General features: G+C 36.4%; 3 protein-coding genes and 1 long non-coding RNA gene across 7 annotated transcripts; all 4 read right to left on the reverse strand.

Annotated features, from left to right (window-relative positions):
* Nucleotides 1-579: 579 nt before the first annotated feature.
* LOC129568013 (uncharacterized) lies at nt 580-1,323 on the reverse strand. The gene is made up of 3 exons (XR_008687898.1): nt 1,203-1,323; nt 1,061-1,128; nt 580-978 (listed from the first exon to the last, which is right to left on the reverse strand). It is a non-coding gene; the product is annotated as an uncharacterized LOC129568013 (long non-coding RNA).
* Nucleotides 1,324-1,339: 16 nt separating this feature from the next.
* On the reverse strand, nt 1,340-2,057 carry LOC129567950 (ubiquitin carboxyl-terminal hydrolase 7-like). The gene is made up of 2 exons (XM_055445341.1): nt 1,786-2,057; nt 1,340-1,704 (listed from the first exon to the last, which is right to left on the reverse strand). Exons 1-2 carry the CDS (start codon nt 2,027-2,029, stop codon nt 1,340-1,342), a joined length of 609 nt encoding a protein of 202 aa, XP_055301316.1. The 5' UTR covers nt 2,030-2,057.
* Nucleotides 2,058-5,559: 3,502 nt separating this feature from the next.
* On the reverse strand, nt 5,560-7,677 carry LOC129567960 (protein rhomboid-like). Of its 4 annotated transcripts, none has more exons than XM_055445357.1 (4): nt 7,306-7,677; nt 7,068-7,211; nt 6,768-6,947; nt 5,560-6,665 (listed from the first exon to the last, which is right to left on the reverse strand). In XM_055445357.1, the coding sequence occupies exons 1-4, from the start codon at nt 7,624-7,626 to the stop codon at nt 6,450-6,452; spliced, it is 861 nt and encodes a 286-aa protein (XP_055301332.1). In that variant the 5' UTR covers nt 7,627-7,677; the 3' UTR covers nt 5,560-6,449. The 4 variants fall into 4 exon arrangements, with proteins under 4 accessions (XP_055301332.1, XP_055301330.1, XP_055301329.1 ...); XM_055445355.1 differs by having other exon boundaries at nt 5,591-6,449; nt 6,527-6,665; nt 6,768-7,211; XM_055445354.1 differs by having other exon boundaries at nt 5,591-6,665; nt 6,768-7,211.
* Nucleotides 7,678-8,367: 690 nt separating this feature from the next.
* On the reverse strand, nt 8,368-17,359 carry LOC129567959 (probable G-protein coupled receptor Mth-like 1). Its single transcript, XM_055445353.1, has 7 exons — nt 15,617-17,359; nt 15,215-15,431; nt 12,166-12,244; nt 9,753-9,943; nt 9,325-9,463; nt 9,022-9,205; nt 8,368-8,851 (listed from the first exon to the last, which is right to left on the reverse strand). The coding sequence occupies exons 1-7, from the start codon at nt 16,463-16,465 to the stop codon at nt 8,666-8,668; spliced, it is 1,845 nt and encodes a 614-aa protein (XP_055301328.1). The 5' UTR covers nt 16,466-17,359; the 3' UTR covers nt 8,368-8,665.
* Between the last annotated feature and the right edge of the window lie 4,363 nt (nt 17,360-21,722).

Below are 21,722 nucleotides of genomic sequence, written 5' to 3' on the forward strand. Positions count from 1 at the left end.
AGAAAGAAATATATTTTTATCATAAAAATATCCGAAAATGACCAGAAAACTAAATAGTTTTACCATGAGTTATATTACCTATTTTTGTGCTGTTTTCACCTTTTGGCTCTTTATTTTATTTGATCTCAAAAGAGGAAGAGTAGAAGGAAAAAAGATGGTATTTTGAAGAAAAAATTGTCTTGAGAAGAAGGTCAGACCTATTACAAGGTAAAAATGGCCAACCCAGATCTCACCAATTGTGAATATCCTATTCAATGAGTAAAAATAAGACTAAAACGGAGGCAATTCAGCGGCTCTGGAGCACGACCGAACCGATGGATTTGGTGCTTTGGTGGTCGAAATCAAAAAACAAATCGAAAAAGAAAAAAAAAAACTAAAAAAAATCACAAGAGCTATCAGCCAAAGTTACTAAAGGTCAAAAAGCGAAAAATGTCGTAGCTTCAGAAGAGCAAGAGATGTCGCGAATTTTCGATACACTCACACACATTCAAGCAAACAAATAGAAGGATAATTATCCTCGGATGCAGCATACATATACTCACTATGTGTTGCACTTTGTGGCGCCGAACATTAAAAAGCGATTAGTGCAGAATTTATTCTCCAAGAATCGATGTGACCAGTGTTGTAAGGTGGACAGTACTGATGGTAACTCACTTTCCAGTGAATTAAGCCATACATGGCCTATGGATATATATTATTCAATTGCCAGTTCAACATTTCTTTGATTTATTTTCTCCCCTTTGATATGAAGGAAATGGATTTCCAATTTGGACATTTAGGTACATCACTTTTATCCGCATGAATTTTTACTATTATTCTCGGATGAAGACACAAGTTTGTTTGAAGTTCTCGCCATGGCTGGCTTCTTTAGGTGCATACGTGCATTGATTGGTTATTTTGCTTTGAATCCATGCCAAGAAATTGGCAAAACGCGTATAAACAATTGGCGTTCCATATGAGAACCTGGATCTACGACCACTGAAAACGATAAAGAGTTAAAATTTTTCCGCTATTATTTTCTTGAAAATATTTCCGATTTGATTGAAAATTTGTAACTTACAATGAGTATGTTCCGGCTAATTCCGTGCTGCCATATTCATTTTCGATGACTAATTGTCCAAAATCGAACTATGAAACGAGAAATATGGTCAAAAAATGAAAAAATGTTGGCGAATATTTTCACTTTTACAAACTCAACTTACGGACACTGCTAAATGCAGTCGAAAAATTTCATTCAACAGCGCCGTACCGCTAGAAAAAATGCAGATGGGGCTCAGCCCCGACGATTTTTCTAAGGAAAATATTTAATTCAAATATAACTTTTGGTCTTTTATTTTAGTTATAAAACAATATTTATATCAATGCTAAATTTTCGGTTAATTAGCACAGAATCTCCATGATTTACAACCACTTGAATGTCCTTTTTCTCTAATTCTTGTTTACTCATTTCGGCTTTGATCAAATCCAATGAAACGACCTCATCCACTGCGATGTCTCGAAGAATGTTCGGAATACACGACTCCTTAATGTAAACCAAAAAGTATGCGTTTGTTGTGTTCGCATTGTCATTACCAAAGTTTTCCTCGACAGCATCTTTTAGTGAACATTTTGTAACCGTTTCATCGTTGACTTTAAGCCATTTACCATCGGCCTTTGGGCAAACGTATGCCATGTAATGACCCGACGTGTTTGTGCCTGAATGAACTGTTGCGAAGAATGTTTAAGTCATTCGAAATGTCGATAAAATATGCAAAAATCTGAAGATTAATTAGCAATCAGTCTTACCCAAAATGGAATGTAGCGTATATATCGCATCTTTACAGAAATTGGTCAGATCAAGGCTTGGATAGAACCGGAAATGTTTGTTATTTTTACTTGTTTCTTTGGTCGTCGGATTGAGATTGAAACGCCGCAATTGTACATGCAATATAGCCGGCAAACTGGTAAGCTTGTATTCTTGTATCGCTTCCACTTTACCACTTTCATGTTCGTAACTGGATGGAACGCAAGAAAAAATGTGAATATTCATTGAAATAGGCCAGAAATATGTTCAAAACAGGGAAATCAACGAAACTTACTCAGGAATTTTCAATGGCTGCAAATACGTTCGAAACGCACCAAATATGTCATCATCATCTTCGATTGGCAGCTGAAGATCCCAGAACATTTGTGATTGTTTCTTCACGAAATTGAGTTCACTGCATATGGTTGTCGTTTCCAATTCACCAACGAACAATCGTGTCAAGCGCTCTTTGAATTCTGTACCGTCGACGAACTACTCTAGCTTATCTATCAGGCGTCACAAGAACTCATGTATATCTTGTTGCGCTGTGGTGGTCATTTCCTTCCAATCAAAACATTGGATCATGTTGATTGTTCGGATTTTGCTCAATCCACCGAACTGCATCGCGTAAAATATGTATTTCAGCCAAAAAACGAATGAATCATCGACATCCCCTGGTTCGATCTCTATACCGTACACAAGACGATGAAGTTCATTTGTGCAAAACAACGACTGCAGCAACGAATTGATGTAACAGGTGGCACCTTCATTTACTAAACCTTTGTATTCCTCTTCTGATTCACTCGATTCATCGCTTTTCCTCTTGAACAGACACCAAGTACGGCTTCATTTACTAAACCTTTGTATTCCTCTTCTGATTCACTTGATTCATCGCTTTCTCCGCTTGAACATACGCCGATTCCGATTTCGTTTTCATTTTTGTTGTTCGAGTCGTCTTCGCTTTCTCCGCCTGAATAGACACCAAGTAAGGCTTCTGACATTATTCTTGTATATGGTTTTAAAATATGTCGTTTTGGTTGCATCTAATCAAATCATTGCCACTAGTCTTTTTGAATCCAAGAGGCAAATCTTGCACAATGTCCAAGCAAAAACACAGTACAGCAAAATCGTCTGCTTGATTCCAATTGGCAGGCTTTGTTATGGGCTAAATCCATCACGCTGAATAAATTCATGCGATAGATTTATGCGATAAATGTGATGCGCTCGCTTTGCGGTGAACGAAGTCTGTTGCTCTTCAGTTGTTCACGCATGAACGTTCATGCTTCACCGTTCATGCGTCACCGCAAAGCGAGCGCATCACATTTATCGCATAAATCTATCGTATGAATTTATTCAGCGTGATGGATTTAGCGCATAACAAAGCCTGCCAATTGGTGATGTATTTATGCATTTTATGACCATTGTTATCATTCTGTGTCGGTTTATTTACCTTTGCTTCACTGAGTGCCTTACTTCCGCGATTCATGATTGTTTCGAATACGGGATAAATCTCATTTTTGATTGGAGATTGGAATGGAATGACCACAAATGTTGTTTTTTCGTTGTCGGCCAAGTACCGTTTAATCAGTGTAATTCTGTGTGAGGTTTCTTCCAGTGGTCGGATGTGAAGCGCTGTAATGCTTTTATCCCAGCATCTTTTCCGTTGTAGAAGTTTGTAATAAGCGTAATCATACCCTTTAACATTCTTTTATATTCAAAAGAGACTGTCAGGTTGTCCACTTGTTTCATCATTTCGAAATCATCTTCTTCTAGAAGCGTATACATTTAGAGGTGTCAACGGACACGGACAAAAATTCGGACATTGGTGTCCGTCCGTCCGAAAACCGAAATATCTTTTCGGACGTCCGATCCGAATGTCCGATTTTTTTTCGGACGGACGTACGGACAAGGGGTTTTGTCCGAAATTTTTTTAATTAAAAAAAACAAAAGAAAATTGGATAAGAATACGCTCTCGACTTCCGAGAGTTTTCCAACCAAAAAATGCAAAAATGTCGCCGAAAAAGAATACGAAGAAAAATATTCGGACGTCCGAAAAATTTCAAAAAGTTCGGACAAAACCTCTTGTCCTTCCGTCCGTCCGTCCGAAAAAAAATTCGGACATTCGGACCGTCCGTCCGAAAAAAAATTGGTTTTCGGACATTCGGACCGGACGTCCGAATTTTTTCAAAATTTTTTCGGACGGACGGACAAAATTTTGTCCGTTGACACCTCTATATACATTCCGCACATTTCAGGTTTTTCTGTTATAACTCGTCTTATGCGTCAATTTTTAACCACATGTTGCCCTTTGTCTACCGCTTCGGACCAATACGAACATCCTGTAAGGAATTTTACTTCATTCCATTGCCTCTTTATTTGTTTTATGAGGGGTAAATGCCCTGCTTCTAACCAAGATGGCTGAATTCGCACTTTTACTCGTATTTATAAGACGATGTCCAAATGATTCATAAAAACATGAATCCATGCAACAGGATAAATCTTGTTGCCTGAATATTCATATTTTATTGTTTCTTCGGTATAATCGACCACATCGAACTGAAGAATTCGGCTGTTCCATTCTGGCTTATTCATGTCGAAAATATCACCATTATTCGAACAAATGAACGAAGGTGCACCTTGAATTGTTTTACCAATGCCATATTTGACATTAGCTTTCAATGATGCAGCTTCCAAAATATTTAACCATGGCTTTTAATAAGGGCCGGTCACTAGCTCATTGAAATAGTTGATTTTGCAATCAATTAAGTCTTGGAAAGGAAATTGGCCGGGTTCTGTAGAATTACTAATACTACCGACCAACAAAAACAAGACAGTGAGAGACTCGACGATGAAAGATTCGCCAGAATTAGCTGGACCGAGAAGCCATATGGTACGTTGTTTGCAATTGCTGTTAATAATGACATTGTACCATTGTCACTTGATGATTGATCACCATGTGGATTTTAATTTTTTGTATGGTGAGGGAACGATAACCGCATGTGTAGCATTCGTAACTACGGAATGTACACACTCGCTCGTGTTTTGTAAAACTTTGTGAATCGACGAAGTTCAAAAAACAACCGTAGCATCGAATATGGCCTTTGGTGTGTGAATTGGCATGTCGATTGAATTGGGTAATAGTTCGGCTTTTATATGGACAATTTTCCACCGTGCATTTGCAGTAATTCCTTTTTAGCAAATTTCTTCTCGCAAATATTGCACCACCAAGCACCTTGCACGTCTTCCTTTCGAACTATTACCTCATTTAGAGCTCGTTTATGTGAGACCAATCCGTTCGCAGTGCCAAGTATTTGTGAGCAAATATTGCATCGGTATCCATTTACTCGTACAGATGTATCAACATTGACTTTTGGTGGTGGGCTTTCATAGTTTGGATGATCCTTAGCCATGTGTGCTTCCATTCCTTGCTTATTTCGCTATTTCAAATCACAAACAGCGCACCACCAACCGCCTTCTACATCTTTTGCATGTAGTAATGTTGCAGGAACTTCTTAGCTTCCATCTAGACTTTCATCATATAAAAACACGTTGCAAAAACATTTCGGCAACATATTTACAACTTGTGTTATTCAAGTTGCATTTCAGTTTTTAAAATATTGTATAAACGTAAGAGTAATAAAAAAAATTCTATTTTGCGTTTCAATGTCAAACAATATTTTGGATGCCAGCATATTTTTGGACAATTCTCTACGTTTTTTCTATAATTTTCATTCTTTTTGATTTTATCCCACGACAGTTTCAATGAAATCAGTCTGTTTTTGTTTTATTTTCCATGATTTTATTTTATTGCCACAGAATTTTGATTAGGCGATGTATGCCTTACGGAAAGAATTCTAATGACAGCCAAATTTTATTTATTTATGCAACATATCTACATTCAATATGTTCAGTTGAAGTAACCTTACTGTAACCTCTATATAACATGAATGTAACTTAATTATAACTTGAATTACGTTATTGTAACAAGAAAGATAGTAATGAAGTAGTTTCAACACAAGTTGTTTTTTGTGCTTTCTCTGTTTTTACTGTAATGATTGGTTTTAGATTAGATGAAATCCACCAACGCGAAACGTTTAACGTTTCCAACGTTTTCGAAACTCATTAGCTTGGCAAATTCTTCAACAGGAATTGCATTCTTGGACCAATTGTATGAATGTTTGACAAGGTGAAATGCACTGACGTATCATGGTTACGTATGTAACCAAATCGCAGTTGCAGCAACGTTACAATAAAGTTTTGAGATTATGAGTTATCTGGCAACCAGTTGGTAAACTTGTTAAAATATTTCTCCTTTTCTGCAACTTAAAAATAACTTTTCTATAACTTATATATAACAAAGCGGATGTCTTGTTACCTAATAACCACATTGCAACTGTTCTATAACATATTTTGTTGCGAATAACTGAATTGAAACCGATTTATAACAAATTTTGGTTGTAAGCCTGAGATTTTTGCTACTCGGGCTGCTGTGATACAAATCCAAAAGATGATGATCGCCTAAATTTTCTCTTGCTGCAGAACTGATACTAAACTCAACCTTTTTTGAAACTAATGCTTCTCTATTGCTTACTTTACAATGATTTTGATGGATTGTTTCTTTTCTTAAAAACTATCAGCCCTGTAAATAACCCGGCAATTCCACCACCTAAACGAGGGAAAGTATTGAAGCAAAGTAAACAGTTTTGTAACAGGAAGTAGAAGTTAATTGAAGGTAAGGCCTACTTATGTGTGCTATATAAGAAATCTTTGGTTCAACGTTGCTCCAATAAATATGCTTCAATATTAAGAATAACACATCGCTGAAAAATAGCATCAAAACGGCAGCCAGCCGAAAAGTTCGATGTGAAATTTGTGTCCACTTCTGTATCAAAGAGAGACAATTGAGGGAAAAAAGTATAGAGTTTCCGCAAAGTTGCTATTTTATAGTACATTCTATTTTCGTATCAAAACATGTGTTTCTTACCAAGATACATTGACTAATATGACTGAAGAGAAGAGAGTAAATCCCACCGGATGATCCCACTATTGCCTGTGTTGGGTTTAAAAGTAATGATCCAAGTGCTCCGAATGCCACACCAGAAAAGTAAACAAACAGAACTCGAATATGACCTTCAGTCGTTTCTAACGGTAACGCAATGAGAATCTGCCATGAGAAACCAAAAAGAATAGTTACCGTATCCATTGAATGTGCTTTGCGATGGAGACGGTTGAATTTCTGAAAAATTCTGAAAAGTTTCGTTTGAAAAATAGACGAGTTCAGTACCTGAAGAGCAACATTCAGTAGTAAGTGCGTTAAATTGAAATGAATGGTGTGATACGTGATAAAACGCCAGAGATCGTATTTCTTCTGCGGTTTGAATATAAGGAGTGCGATAGAGTCATTACAAGCAACAAAGTAAACGATCACCTGATCATGTGGAATAGAAAACAAAAACACTTAAATGTAAGAAATATTTGAGCGTAGATTTATCCATATTGACGCATTCAAAAGCCATACAAACCTGAACGATACTCAACAATACGATAATCCAAGGCATTTTCAGTGCGTATAGCTCGGTTATTCGTCGGATTATCTTCATACTACTCCTACAACAACAACAGCTGCCGGTAATTGTTGTATTCTCCTGTACTTGCACCACCGATTCGCATACAGTTCGATCATTTTGAATGTTTTGAATCACATTGTTCGATTGTTGTGGTCTTGGTACTACATACAAAACTCTTAAATTCAAACTTTTTTCACTCATCCCCTCAAGAAATTGTACACTCTCATCGGGTTCGTTATCTGCAGTGCACCAAGATAAATTCGAACCAGAACTCATTTTGTTTGAAAATCCGTGCAGATTACCAAAACAATAACTTCAAAGATAGACTTTTCTTATCAACTTATCGCACAAACTTAGTTCGACGAACAGAAACAAAAAGCAAAAACCAGTATGTTATCGGCACACAATGTTGACGGCTACGGGGTCAAAATAAAATATAAAATTTGTTGTTAATGAAACCTCTTCACTTCGACTCTACGACATGACTGATGTTCATTGAACGAATATCGATTTTGCGTTCAGTATCGAATAAATCCAAGTGCGAATAAAATGTATGCGTATTTCATTCCATTCATTCAAATGTCGCATACATTAAACAAAAATCAAATTGTGTTTTTTAATACACACAAATCATGTTTGTCAATTTTTTTGTATTCTTGGGTAGGTTTCGTGAACACGAACGAATATAATAGGCAATCGGTGGATCCATTTTCAGCAAAGCTTCATAAAAATTAGTAAAATTATTTTCATGTGTGTGTTGATTGATTCAAGAGAGAAGCAATCGCCACGTATGATCTGATCCGTTAATTCTGAGATCACGTTCGAGACGGTGATGTGATACGAATTTTGATTCGCCACTTCCAAACACGAGCCTTGCAACAATATCAAACTTTGACGTATTTGGAATAGCATGGCGCTATGCTATGGATTCATCCGCAAGCGATTTTCGATTCATTCAATAAAGTCAGCAGCTTTCTATGGCTTCAGCGATTTGAATGAAACAAAACACCGACTCGATTTTGTTTTTCAATTACTTTTAATACTGATAAAAAAAACACATCTTGATACAAGCACAATCGGTTTTGGCACAACAAAAACTAGTGAATATATTTCGTGACGTTCAAACTGATAATAAATTTGAGCATGAATTAAAAGTAGTAATCTCAGCAGCATATGATACGTATTAATAAATCAAAACATGAAATAAATTTCTACTATGGACGACAAGTGGAATCGAATGAGTTGTTTAATTTATTTCCAAAAACAAAATTATATGCTAGATTCCAATGGCTAACAGCAGACGATGAATTAAGAATTAGCATGCAGTTTCGGCGGAAATTTTCGCAGTTGATGTGGTGAATGTATTGTTGGTGATTGATTCGCCCAGCGATGAGGCAATTTGTGACGAACTGGAATTTTGTTGACCGCCTTCGGCATTCCTATTCCTATGCCGGCATTGGATGGTTTTCGATCGCCAGATTTGCTTCAATACACTTGAAACCTGAATGCATATACAATTACAATGAGAGAGGAAGATAGGGACAGATAGATAAAGAAAGAGAGACAGAGAGAGAGAGAGAGAGGGAGGAAGAGATACGTATCAAGATACAACGTAGTGAACGATGGTTTTGTCTATACTACATAGAGATTATGATATCAGTTTCGCCTTACCTGCGGTTGGCATCCGATAACGATGAAAATGAAAACACCTTGCAACGTGTTTATCAAATCCGTAACAATCCAAATGTAGTACCCTCCGCCAAACCATACACCATGCACCCATGATATTACATCAGCTATCCACGTCAATCCGCATACAATCGAAAGCTTTATACAAATTTTGCCGAGCGTCGTGCTGTGAAAACAAGAGAGCAACAAGACGCGTACATGTTACATTGCTGCTAAAATGTCAAGCCCATGTCCATGATGGTTTGCATGCAGTCGCTTGTCGCTTGAAGCGAACAAATATGTTACCGTTCTGTAGTTGATTTAACTTCTTCCCGTTTCCAAAGACCGCAAGTTAATTGTCGAGCGGTTGATGCAAATAGCAGTAGGTTGATAAACAGTAAAACTCCGACCGGCCCATAGAAAAATGCCAACTTCTCCATATTACCTATGTTTTGGGAACATTGAAAGGGCGAAAACATTTTAGGATGGCAAGTTTCATTCATCTTTTTTTCTGTTTGAAACGAAAAACTTTTAATTGCATTTGGTAAATGGTTTTTTTTCCGTCCATTTCCATCCAAAACTTAACATATACGCTGCAGCGTATTGATACATGTATCAACAATCAACATATTACCAAAATCGAAAATTGGATTTTGTTTTTAGCTAATGGATTGCTAAAACATATGAGACTAAAGCATCAGCACAAATTTTATTAGTCACAATGTAATACTGACCGGAAAACCAATACTCCGATTCACAGAATCTCGGCTGTAGATACGCATCTTGGGCGAGTGAATTTTTCCGCATGTGATCCAAAGTAGCCGCACCGCTTGATATTAACAACGGAATACCAAACGCGTATACTTTATAAATGCGTAATCGCACTTTTTCATGACTTCGTTCCAGTGACTTTGGCCGAAAATCTCTGCAAAATACACACACAAACATCACATGAGTTTTCAAAGTGACACTTTTCATTTCCTAAAAATGTGTTTTTGTTTGTTTTTTTTTTGCTGTTGCGACAGCATGAATCCAAGAATTGCGAAATTGCCATTCGTTCTTCGGAAATGAAATTAAAACTTTTGTTCCAGGAATTTGTCCAATTAATACTGCGTCCGATTGCATTAATTTGGTTGCCTATGGTTGGCAATTTTTTTTCCTCCTCTGCTCATAAATTAATAAAGACGGTTGAATTAGTGTGCATTTTCTTCCATTCAAAAATAATTTGAGCCGCTTAATTGCATTTTGCCTATTTAGTCGTTGTTGTCATCAAAATAATAGAGGGAAAATCGTGAGCGAGTCTGTGTTTTTGTTTGAAAATGTTTACTGAAATATACGGTTTCGCATTTCAGCCATCGCACTTTCGATTTTCAGAGGCGAACATTGTATGTTGGTCGTGCAATTGTTTATGTTTTTGCATTATTATTTCTTGTCTTGAACGTCAATTTCCGCGAAATATACGTTTTACTGACAGACGAACGTGCATTCGTAATTAGAGTCATTGAGTTGATGCACTTGTTCACTGACAACACTCTCTCGGTCCGTCGCCGCCGCCATCGCAATACTATTCAATAAGTTTCTAAGTGAAAAATGTTGTTATTTAAATCATAACGACTATCCGTACGTGCCATCGAATCAAATTTTAAACGGAAAACAAAAACAGTAGCAACAAATGACAAATTGACATGAACTCTGGCGTAATTAAATCTAAAGTCACCGAATCGCCTACATACAATCAAAATGCAACCAACATAACATCATTAATGGCTTTGATTAAACCAATTCAGAGTCGTTTTTATAAGCCCTTTTTATCTTTCAACGCACATTGTGTACTATGATGCGGAGGTGGATTTTTTTTTAAAACGAAAAGTTTTCAAACTGTCTGAACTTATGCAGAGCCATGTTAAGCTAACTTTATTAGTTTGTTTTATAAATATATAGAAAGAAAAGAACTCGTCGGTCGTTTTATGATTTATGTTGGCAAACGTCCAATTCGAAATATGCGATGAAAAAAAAGAACAAGAAAAACAAAACTTTGTTTGGAATCGTGAAACGTGGTGCACAGCAATCGGATTTGCTTGAGTCATTATTAAGACATTTAGTAGAATTTATGAAATTCTATTTTCACATTTTACGGTTAATTTGTGCAGAAATAAGGCGTAATAAGTACACGACCGACTAACAAGCATTTCATTCAGATATGTACAAGTTCATGCGAATCCGAATTCTCTCTTCCGACTTTTCGTCGAAACACGATTTAATTGTTGCAATGAATTCAAAAGTTGTTTTCGAAGTTGAAAAGAGTGAGATAGAGACTGAAAGAAATCTCACGGCGCTTTCGCGCGCAATTCTATTAAAAACATATTTCGATTTGCGATTTTTGCACGTTTCGCTTGCTTTTCGTTTTAGTTGAATTGAATCATCTGATTATAAACAATTTTATCACACCGTAATAATAATAATCAGACGGTGTGTTGATTTTGATTTGGTTGCCGTGCTCAGTCTGGAATGAAATTAATTGAAAGGCGGCGAATGTGGGCTCCATTTATCTATATATAAACTACGAAATAATTTGTTTACAAATCAATATCAATATATTGATTGGAAAGTAGCAAATGCAAAGTGTAAAAGTTCATCAAATGGAACCACGAAAAAAAAACAGTTTGGAATCTCCTGAAATGAATTTCATTTTTGTGGGTCACCAATTTGCTTTGAAAAATGAAATCGAGACTAAATCCAGATTATGATGTAATAATTCATAGCAAACGCCTATATAGACTAGAGGTACTCTAGTGCTATGCTATGAAACACATGTTCCAATCAAAATTATTTGAGCCACTTGACGACCTCATGCTCGAAATTATTTTCAAAGTACACACATCAATCATGCAATATGAGCACATGTTATCCGTGCCACTTGGCTTGAAACATAATAATAATAGCTATGCTTACTGAAAATCAACGTCGAAATGAATGGGAAGATTTCTGATTGAAATAATTAACAACGAGAATTCAATTAGCATATTTCCGAAAAACAAAAATATTTTCAAATTGTGTTTGTGTTTTAATTCCATCGAAAACTTCTTCAAACAACCAACATCACTTACCGAAAAAATGCAAAAAGGTCCAGTCTAAACTAATACTCACTTGAATGTGTACCAAATATTCAAACACATGGTATTAAGCCAGAAGAAAGCAGACAGGAAAAAGAAGTGCATCGAAACGGCTGCAATGACACAAAAGTTTTCAACAGTTTTAGTGTGATTTTGTTAAAAGCAGTAGACAGTTTAAAATGAGTTGACTTTTGTACAGTCGCCGCTTTTTTTGGCAACATGGTGAACTACTGTATAAACCGATGTCGATGTATACGGCAGTAACAAGCCAATGCCGTCTCATAATTTACTATATTGAGACCGTGTTTTGCGTGTTTTCTTATTTTTCTGGTGCAAACACACACACAGGCCGCACTCTGATGCAGTGCTTTCAACAATGAAGAAAAAGTTCTTCCCGAAGATTTATTTTGTAGGCAAAATCCATATAATCAAAGCTTCGAGTTAAAACCTAGGTTTAAAAAGTTGCAGCACTTTCATACTTGCTTCCTGTTCACCATCCCGACTGCTCCTATTTGTATCCACTATTTTTGTGTTATATATCGCAATTTTTCATCGTTCTTTTTTCCTGCGTTGTTGTTGGTACTGATGCTGCATTGAGCCTTTTCGGGCACTGCGAGAGAGCATTCAGTGTGCAACTATTTCAACGATTCCTTTGAGCGATTTCCATTCATTACGGCGATTGTTTGCTGTTTCAAAGGAGAAAATTGAAATTGTCTTTGCCAGCCGAGCTTGTGTACACGATGACGACGTTGTGAACGTGTAAAAATTCGCGCAGCAAAACTTCGTCTGTGTTCGTTGATGCACAAACTGGCTTGGTACCGAGATGCGAGGGAAAGGGGGAGAGAGTGCGAATTATTTTGAAGACGATGGACTGAAAGTTGATTTGCAAAGGAATCCATTTTTAAACTTTTAAATCTTTCTCGCTATCGCTTTTTTTTCTCTGGTGCATTCAGGCGTACAGAGACACAGCGCATAAGAAAAGAGAACCGACAATAATTTAAAGTTTTCTGTGTTGGAACAAGGGAAATAAATATGTACATTCAGCAATTGGAATCGACATTGCATATTCATTATCTAGCAGTGGTTTATCGGGTTGTTTCGCTTTTAAATTGCAACTAAACACACTGTTGCAGCAGCATATTTGACTTGACAAACTGTGTGTTTATTGCTGCGTGTTATGTTTTTCGTCTGATTTACACAGTCATATTGCTGAAGCTGCATCATTGAAGGCGACAAAATAAATATGAAGTAAACAACGCAAAAAAAGTACGCATAAAACAAATACTGCAGCGTTCTTTTTTTTTTAAAGAATAATCATTTTTTTGGTGTGTGTACGTGACTGGGCAATTGAACATCGTGTTCGCTTCATTATGTCGATCTAAACAGTCACAGACATAACAAAGAAATTTTAATAATCAATAAATCGGAAAATCAAAGTCTGTTTTTGTCGTTGTTCTCGAAGAGAACAAATTGAAGCGAACAGTCATACACATAGCATAAACGAGTCGATATCTTGTTCCAGTTGGATATGTTCATTTTTTGTCGTTCGACTAATCGCAAAAGCAGAAACTACCATTCGATGCACAATTTCAATCTATCGCGTTCCTTTCATGTTTGAATTTGTTATTAAACGTGCATATATTTATTCCACTGTGTGTGTGTGTGTGTGTGTGTGTGTGTGTGTGTTCAATCAGAGGAAAAAATCACATTTCAACACACGGAGCGCAATGCAAAAAGGGCATGAAAATTCCATGCCAGCCATTGTAGAATTTTTCCGATTTCCATTTAAAAACCATTTTTCGAAATCAGTGCATTGTATTCATGAAGAATACATGAATGAGCTGACGATGGGACGAATAGCTAAGTTCTCATTTCCATGCGACACAAATGTGTACATTGTACACTGTACAATTCAGCGCGAATGCAATTATTTCGAACAGCCAAAAGAATCCTCAAAAATTTCCGAGCAAACAAAGGAAGCCAAACAAAAACCCAAAACGAAATCAACGATACACACACACACACACACATTCAGCAGTGAAGGGAACGAGGCAAAAAAAGGTGCAATGAATCTGCCTGCACACAAATGATTTCCGCCATAAACAAAAACCTATTTTTGAGAGCTGAGCTATTTTCGGTTGCATTTCATTCGCCTTTTCATGTGCGTTCTCCATAAATATTATTGAGTTGTTGTTGTTGCTTTTTTTCAGTGTGTTTCACCACATTGTTTTTGCTTTTGGCGCTCATTGTCACAGCAAAATGTATGCACATATATAAATTTTATTAAAGAATTTCCGTTAATATTATTGTCGTTGATGTTTTTTTTTTTGTTGCTGTCTCTGAAAAATTTGCTGATAATATGCAAACGCAGCGCGCGCGCACGCATTCGAATGATGTGTGAAAAATGTGAGTGTGAATTTATCGACATAAATTGTGTCTGGTCCGCGTTTTGGCGATTTTTAGATGCGAATCGATAATATTTTGGCGCGATTTAATTAATATCGTGGTTGCATCAGATTGGTGCTTCCCACTGGCATTGTCATCTCTCTCTCTCTCTCTCACTCTCTGCTCGCGTGTCCAATGCCAATGCTGAATGTAATTGAACTCTGTACGAAAAACACAATGGAAAAGTTCACTTAAATTTATTTATGTGTCTCTTGAGAAAAGAGCGTTTAAAAACCTATAGCGTTTTTCTGCAGTCGTTGTTTTTGTTCGTATGTGGGAATTTCGAGTTTCAGCTCCCATAAATCCATTACATTTTACGATAAGTCGATAATGACCCTGCCAAATGTTTATGTAAAGTTAAAAAAAAAACTTTTTTAACCGTTGCTGATGTATCGGAAATGTTCAACATTTCAAATATGCGTTGATTCTGCCTGTCGTTCTGTCAGGGAATAGGGACACAAGACACAAAAAATCCGAATCCAAACATGGAATAAGTTTTCGTCAAACTTTTCGTGTGAAAGTGTTTGATGCAAATGCCAACAAACACAAAGCCAATGTAAACAGAGCGATATTTGTTCAGTTCTGTTGGAAATGCGTTCATTTTATTAGTCTATATAGCTTGTACTACGTATACATACCGATTGAAACGCATGTAAAACCATTTGCATTGCGACCAAATAGCTGGGTGAATGCCAACAGAAGATCTCCGATCAACAAGCATGTAACATAAAATGTTTGACAACGCCAATGAAGTATGTGATGATTGGATGGTAATACATAGCGTGTGGCAAGTGTCGCCAGCAAAAACACGACGGAAATTAACAATCCGATCGGAAATAAGATGAAACGTATGTCCTGAATGGAAGAGAAAGAGAGACAGAGAGAGAGAGAGAGAGAAAAAAAACCACTCGGGGTATATCAAACATGAATTGGGATGAAATGGGAGATAAATGTTGAAAGTTATCGACAGTGATTGTTACCAATTCGATTGTCATTATTTATGTAAATATCGAGAATTCACAATGAGACACAAAACTTACCCTTTCTGGCGTTGGGTTGGTATTTGGAGACGCATAAAGATGGTCGGCACATGTGAATACACTTAGGGGTAGTATGTTATCAGTTCCATTATCGATGACGTGTTCGAGACAAAAATCTTGCCAATTTAACTTTCGTCCGGATTGCAATACCAGTCGATTGGTATCCCAATCCAAATTGGATTCTTTGAATGTTTCCGCTATCGTGAAATATTTGCTAATTTTACATTCGGGGAAACCGAACAAAATATCCGTTCGCGTTGAATTGAACACAATCTGTCCGACATCGGCCAATGTGTAATCGTTTGATGGAATACATGTGCTGTCGTGTGATTTATAAACCGCGCTCTTGACACAGCACTTACGAATTTTCAACAGTTTTGTTGGCTGGATTAAGGCATCAGGTGAATTAACATCGGGATCACAGACAATGGCCGAATTCTTATCAACACAGTAATTTTGAGGCTCAATTGATTTATGCTTTGCCGATAGGTACAGTGAACCATTGGTAAATAGTGCCAGCTTATCTTGTCCGATGTAAAATTCGGGTTTTTCACACGACGGACGCGATTCACGATATTTCATAAATTTCGGAGCACCACCTTTTGGTTCGAAATACGATTGTAGTTTGATCATAAATATCAGTGGCCACCATTTATCATTATCACCGTCGATTATGCACTGGCCATTTTCACTCGTTAGCCATTCACCTGTGCCACAGCACTTATTCACAGTCACCGTTGCTTTGGTGGTTGTACCATTTTTTCGAGGTGATAACGCTACACTATTACTTAAAACTACGAACACAACCAGAAGAACGATGAACGAAAATGAGCCCGAAATCGATTTCATCGTAGTCGTCGTTAAAATGCAATTTTATGTATCGATGATGATGAGGAGAGGAAACGCTTTGAATTGTAAACGAGAAATGTAAACATGTCACTTGAGAATTTCAATCGAATTTTCTTGTATGCACTAACTTCATTGTATGCCATTTAAGGTCGATGTTGAGATCGTCGAATAGCCTTTGCTGCTCGCGCACACACGACCCAATGGGCCCACTCAATTAATTTCGAATAATTTAATGGTTCACGTTCAACTCACAGACACACGATACGTATAGATATGTATCGATGAGAGAGCAAAGAAAAAAACAGCGGTTTAACGAGCGCGATATTTTCAAGCGACTTAACTCAAAACCCGTTGACCTGACGGCGAACCGCACTAAATGGCAACTAAAAATCGCTACACGAAATAAAAGTTTGTGTGTGATTTTCGGATATTCGGATCGGTTGAATCGTGATTACGTCTGTTGATATATTTTGTGCGATGCTTTCGATTTTATTTTTTTATTTTTTATTCTTTTGCTTCTTCGTCTTTCATCTGTGTGTTCGCCAGACAACACTCTCTCCTCCATCACTCGCACTTCTTCTATGTAACTCTTCGTTTCGGATATTGTATGAAGGCAACTCACAGTCAAATACATTTACATACGTGCGTCGAAACTTTGCTCTGATTTTCATGTTGATTTTTACTTGATGATGCTTATATCGGAAAGTTTCAGTTGAATGGGATGCACGATGGGTGTTTTTGCTTGTTGTTTGCCGTCGTTTTTTTTGTGTTCCCGTTCGATTTTTGTTTTGCAAATACAAACGGAACAAATGTTTGATGTGTGAAATTTCACTCGTTCGCTCAATCGCTTCGCTTGCTCACACGTTCACTAGCGTTCGTAGCACACAACACATACGAGCGCTGTTTACAGTGTATAAAATTTATCGCTGTAGTAGCGGTCCACGATTACGCTTACCGATTTCAACCGAAAAATTGTGAATATCTTTCCGTCATTTGATTCGACGAAAAACTACTATAAAAATAGATTCGCTTACTTATCCGATTCAGAGGATTTTTCATGTTTTTTCATACTCACATATTTGTTTTTGGCACGGTCTCGTTCGTAGAATTCCAATTCGTGATATCAAACGAACAAATTATTTGAATTTTGATTAGGGAAATATAAATCACTCTAACTGTCTGCCATTTTTCACCGTTGAATTAAATGTACAATGTACAAATCGTAATTTTTTTTTCTACTCCGTGGTTCATAACTCTAAACTTTTCATTTCCAAAACAGATTTTAGTTTTATGTTTAATTATCATCTTTGGCTATCTACAAAATGGAATTAGAAAATTATTACCAATACGATACATATGACTGTTTTCATTTTGATATATTTTGGTGCAGCGTATTGCAGTATTCTAGCGTAGCATTTGATAAAAAAGGTTGGCAGCTGCAAATACCCATAAAAACTCGATGTTCACTAGACCCAATTGATTCCTTTTCGGGATTTTGAAAGACTCTACACGAAGCGTCGAATTATGGGCCATGAAACACACGGATTTTTCAAGTCCTGCTAACAATACAAGTGTAATATCCGTTCCTGTTTTAATTTTGACGCCGACTTTAATTTTTAAAATAGCAAATTTGTGGAAACCACCAATAGAGTGTGAACACTTAGGCACGATATTAACATGGATATCGTCATTTTTACCTATCAGAACTCAATTTTCAAGTTAAAGCCACGGCTTTAATTTTAAATCTCAAAGCCACAGCTTTAACTAAAAAGTTAAGTTCGATCGATGAAAAAAAAGATATCGGCAAAAAATTCTCGGTCAGTTGATCAAAATTTAATCACATTTTTACGCCTTATTGGTAGTTCTTCGATAAATGCACTCTTGAAAAATTTTAGCTGAATTCAAAATTAGAACAATTGGAATGGACATAAGACTTTCCTAACAACAGCTTTTAGTTTATTAATCAACGTTCGTGCAATTTGATTGTTTGAAAAGGCCATTTAAAGAAAAATTGTTCTCCAGATTATATTGTATTGCGTGTATTCATGAAACATTCAAGTGATAAATAAAAAAAACTAATAATTTATTAATGTGTGTATTGTGTCTCTGTTTTCTGTAAAATCAATATTATTGAAGGCTTTATTCATTAAAACATTGTGAACTGTTGAAAGGGGCTGAGCTTTTAGTGAATAATTCCACTCATTCAGCAGATTGCACGAAAAATCAATTGAAGAGAAATGTACCGATATAGCCACTTCAAGAAGATTATCGTGAATGGAGTTCGATTTCCGGTAAGTTCTTCAAACTAAATTATCATTATTAAGACTCAATTTTGTTTTTCGATTGACTTATAGGTACGACGGATTTTCCTGATTGTACAGCGATTGTCTAGAGAATATTGTAAAAATAGTACGATCCATAGTGTTCAGTATTTCACTGAACAGTTCCTGCATTGGACTGAAAGGTCAATATCTGTTACATTGTCTAAAAAAACTGCATTTGAATCTCCTCCCTACAATATTTTCGATAGATTATGGTTAGACCCCCCATCGATATTTTGGCAAATATCGGGAATTCGTCGTCGAAAAATCGGGACAATCGGGATGTTTTTTTTCTAAATCACAAAATCGGGAAATATCGGGAGTTTTTATAAAAAAAATCCGGATTTTTATTGAAAAATATCGGGAATATTATTGAAAGGAAAAAGCAAAAAAAATGTATATAAATATAATGAAGTTCCTGAAGATATTTCTAAGCAAAAACGTGAAAATTAGCAATCGTCGTCGGTAGATTCAATGTATGCCATGTTATTCAGTAGTAGAGCAGACTGTGACATTCGATTCTTGTCCTGTTGGTATTTAGCACCAGATTGTATTGCACTCATTTTTGTCGACTTATTGTCTAGAGTTGTTTATTTGATAAAATGATCGCCAAAATGAAATATGTTTATGTAATCGATTAATTTATACCGAGAATTATTCTTTTCTGCTTCTTCGCCAAAACATATGTACTGCTTAAATCCATGTTGCAAAAGTTGATTCGATTGTTATGATTCATCATCAGACGTGTGCAAGGGGGGGGGGTATTCCGGTTTTACCCCCCTCTAGGATTCCAAAATGTGGACCCCCCAGCGATGTGGAAAAATTTACACTAGATATAATCGATTTTCAAAAGTGAGGACCTTTTTTTTTTTTTTTAGTCCTCACTTTTTTCGGAGACTGGTTTTACACTAGATATAATCGATTTCCAAACCCCCCCCCCGGCAGGCAAATTTAACCCCCCCCCCCCTAGAATTTTTGACCTTGCACACGTCTGTTCATCATCGAACAAAGATAATATTCTATGATTTGAATAAAAAAAAAATTATTTCAAAATTTTAAGAAATATCGGGAAAATTGACTAGAAAACGAACAAAAACCGGGAACCGGGAAGGCGGTGAAAATATCGGGATTTTCCGGAATTTCCCGCAATTCCCGGCGGGATGGGGGGTCTAATTATGGTGGTTATTCGCTTTTGAAATTTCGATTTGGATGTGCAGTTCATTGATTCAGAATATTTGGTTGAAATGGTGCGATACGCCAGTTACAATGAACTCGGCAGAAAAAGATGTCCCCATTTCAATGATTCCATTTCCAATGGTCACTGTGTGTTCTTCAATTAAAAGTTATGGTTCCTTTTTAACTAACATACTCAAACATTTAAAGACATTGGACGATATAGAGTGAGGCAAACTAACACTCTCAACACATTTGAAAATATATTGAAATCATTTTTTCCTTTGTGCATCCTCTGCCTTTTCCTTTCTTTTCAGAGAAACGTACTTACTTAAATGCTTTAGCACACGTATGCCCACGAATAATATTTACGAAATAATTCCCGACGCACCGTACAATCTTTTGAAAGGAATGTATCCTGCGTGTTTGTGGAAAAATGAAGAAATTGAATGCACTAAATCGCTGAAGCTTATTTTCACTGAAGAGGGTCTCTGCTATACATTCAACGCCTTGAAATCGAATGAAATTTATACCGATGAGTAGGTGTCAATTTCTATCATCTTGTGCTATATCATTATTCAAGGAGTAGGATACAGTGAAATGGAATAGAAATGTTCAACAATTTGCCGATATTACAATTTTCTATAAAAAACATTATTTTTAGTCGTTCAGTTTATAATGATTGAAAAATATCTACAGATTTGTCCACAATCGACGAGTGTGAAACAGAAATTGCATATATGTTTTCAATTTTTTATCCGGAATTCAATAAGTCTCTTCTCACTGACACAAAGTAAGCAGAACGATTTTTTTCTATCTTCTGTTTAATACTTTGAGTTCATGTTACATCCAGTGTCTATTTTCAAAATCTACAATAGAATATCGCGATTGAATGTAATGAGTCAAATTTGTCGACAAATAGGATCAGACATGAATTTGATGAGGATATTTTTTAGAAAAAAATGGGTAAAATAGATTATTAAGTTATGATCGGGGAAAATATGACGGTAACTATAGATTTACATTTACGTTCTGCTTTATTCTCAAATATTTAAATGATAAATGAATTGATATATTCATTTGCCATTTTCTCTTTGTCAATTTCTTCACTTGAACTCTATCTCTGTAATCTAAGTCTCCGCTCTATGAAAACGAATCATTCTATTCTACAATGGAAGATATGGCCCCCCAATTGAGCGACACAATCTACAAATGTTGGTGGCGAAACAAAGTGGTCGAATGTTCCGAATATGTTGTTCCGACATTCACCGATGCATAAATTTTATGGCGGGAGGAATTTAAAGGCCACCACATCATATTTATAGTTTGAGTTTGCCCACATTTGACATGTACGCAATGGACGAGCATAGAAAAATGAAGCGAATCTGTGTGTAGATTGGTTTCGTTACTATCTTCTCCATCTTCTGACAAGCAAAAAAGTCGTGCTATGGCGAAAAACATTGTGTGATAAAACTCAACTCAAAGAACAACGCTGATAGTGAAAAATGAATGTTCCGTATTCCGTGTTCCCACATCGTTCGTCGACGGATTCTCATTTCGACGAAAAAATAAAACTAAGATAAATTCGTTGATTTGATGTGGCAGGTTCTCTCGTTATTCCGTCCATAATTTACAACTTGTATGCAATAATATATGTCACACGCGTTTTATAATTAGATTTATATGGTTCACAGCAAAGTGGCGCTTGCAAATAATGCTCTCTCTCGCGCAAGGTTCGCCAGCGAAATACAGAACAAAAATGT

This window comes from Sitodiplosis mosellana, unplaced genomic scaffold (genome assembly GCF_009176505.1).
Source record: "Sitodiplosis mosellana isolate CC-2019 unplaced genomic scaffold, AAFC_SMos_1.0 Smas_scaffold_14, whole genome shotgun sequence".
Classification (NCBI taxonomy): Eukaryota; Metazoa; Arthropoda; class Insecta; order Diptera; family Cecidomyiidae; genus Sitodiplosis; species Sitodiplosis mosellana.

Bases quoted from the DNA above. Each gene is read 5' to 3' on its own strand.
- LOC129567950 (XM_055445341.1), bottom strand. From the start codon at position 2,029: ATGAATATTCACATTTTTTCTTGCGTTCCATCCAGTTACGAACATGAA. The intron at 1,705-1,785 runs GTAAGACTGATT...TCTTCGCAACAG, and splicing joins TACGCTACATTCCATTTTGG to TTCATTCAGGCACAAACACG.
- LOC129567959 (XM_055445353.1), bottom strand. From the start codon at position 16,465: ATGAAATCGATTTCGGGCTCATTTTCGTTCATCGTTCTTCTGGTTGTG. The intron at 9,206-9,324 runs GTAACATATTTG...TTGTTTTCACAG, and splicing joins GTTAAATCAACTACAGAACG to CACGACGCTCGGCAAAATTT. The intron at 8,852-9,021 runs GTAAGGCGAAAC...ATATGCATTCAG, and splicing joins TTATCGGATGCCAACCGCAG to GTTTCAAGTGTATTGAAGCA.
- LOC129567960 (XM_055445354.1), bottom strand. From the start codon at position 7,626: ATGAGTTCTGGTTCGAATTTATCTTGGTGCACTGCAGATAACGAACCC. The intron at 7,212-7,305 runs GTTTGTATGGCT...CCACATGATCAG, and splicing joins TATTGTTGAGTATCGTTCAG to GTGATCGTTTACTTTGTTGC. The intron at 6,666-6,767 runs GTAAGAAACACA...TCTTTGATACAG, and splicing joins ATATTAGTCAATGTATCTTG to AAGTGGACACAAATTTCACA.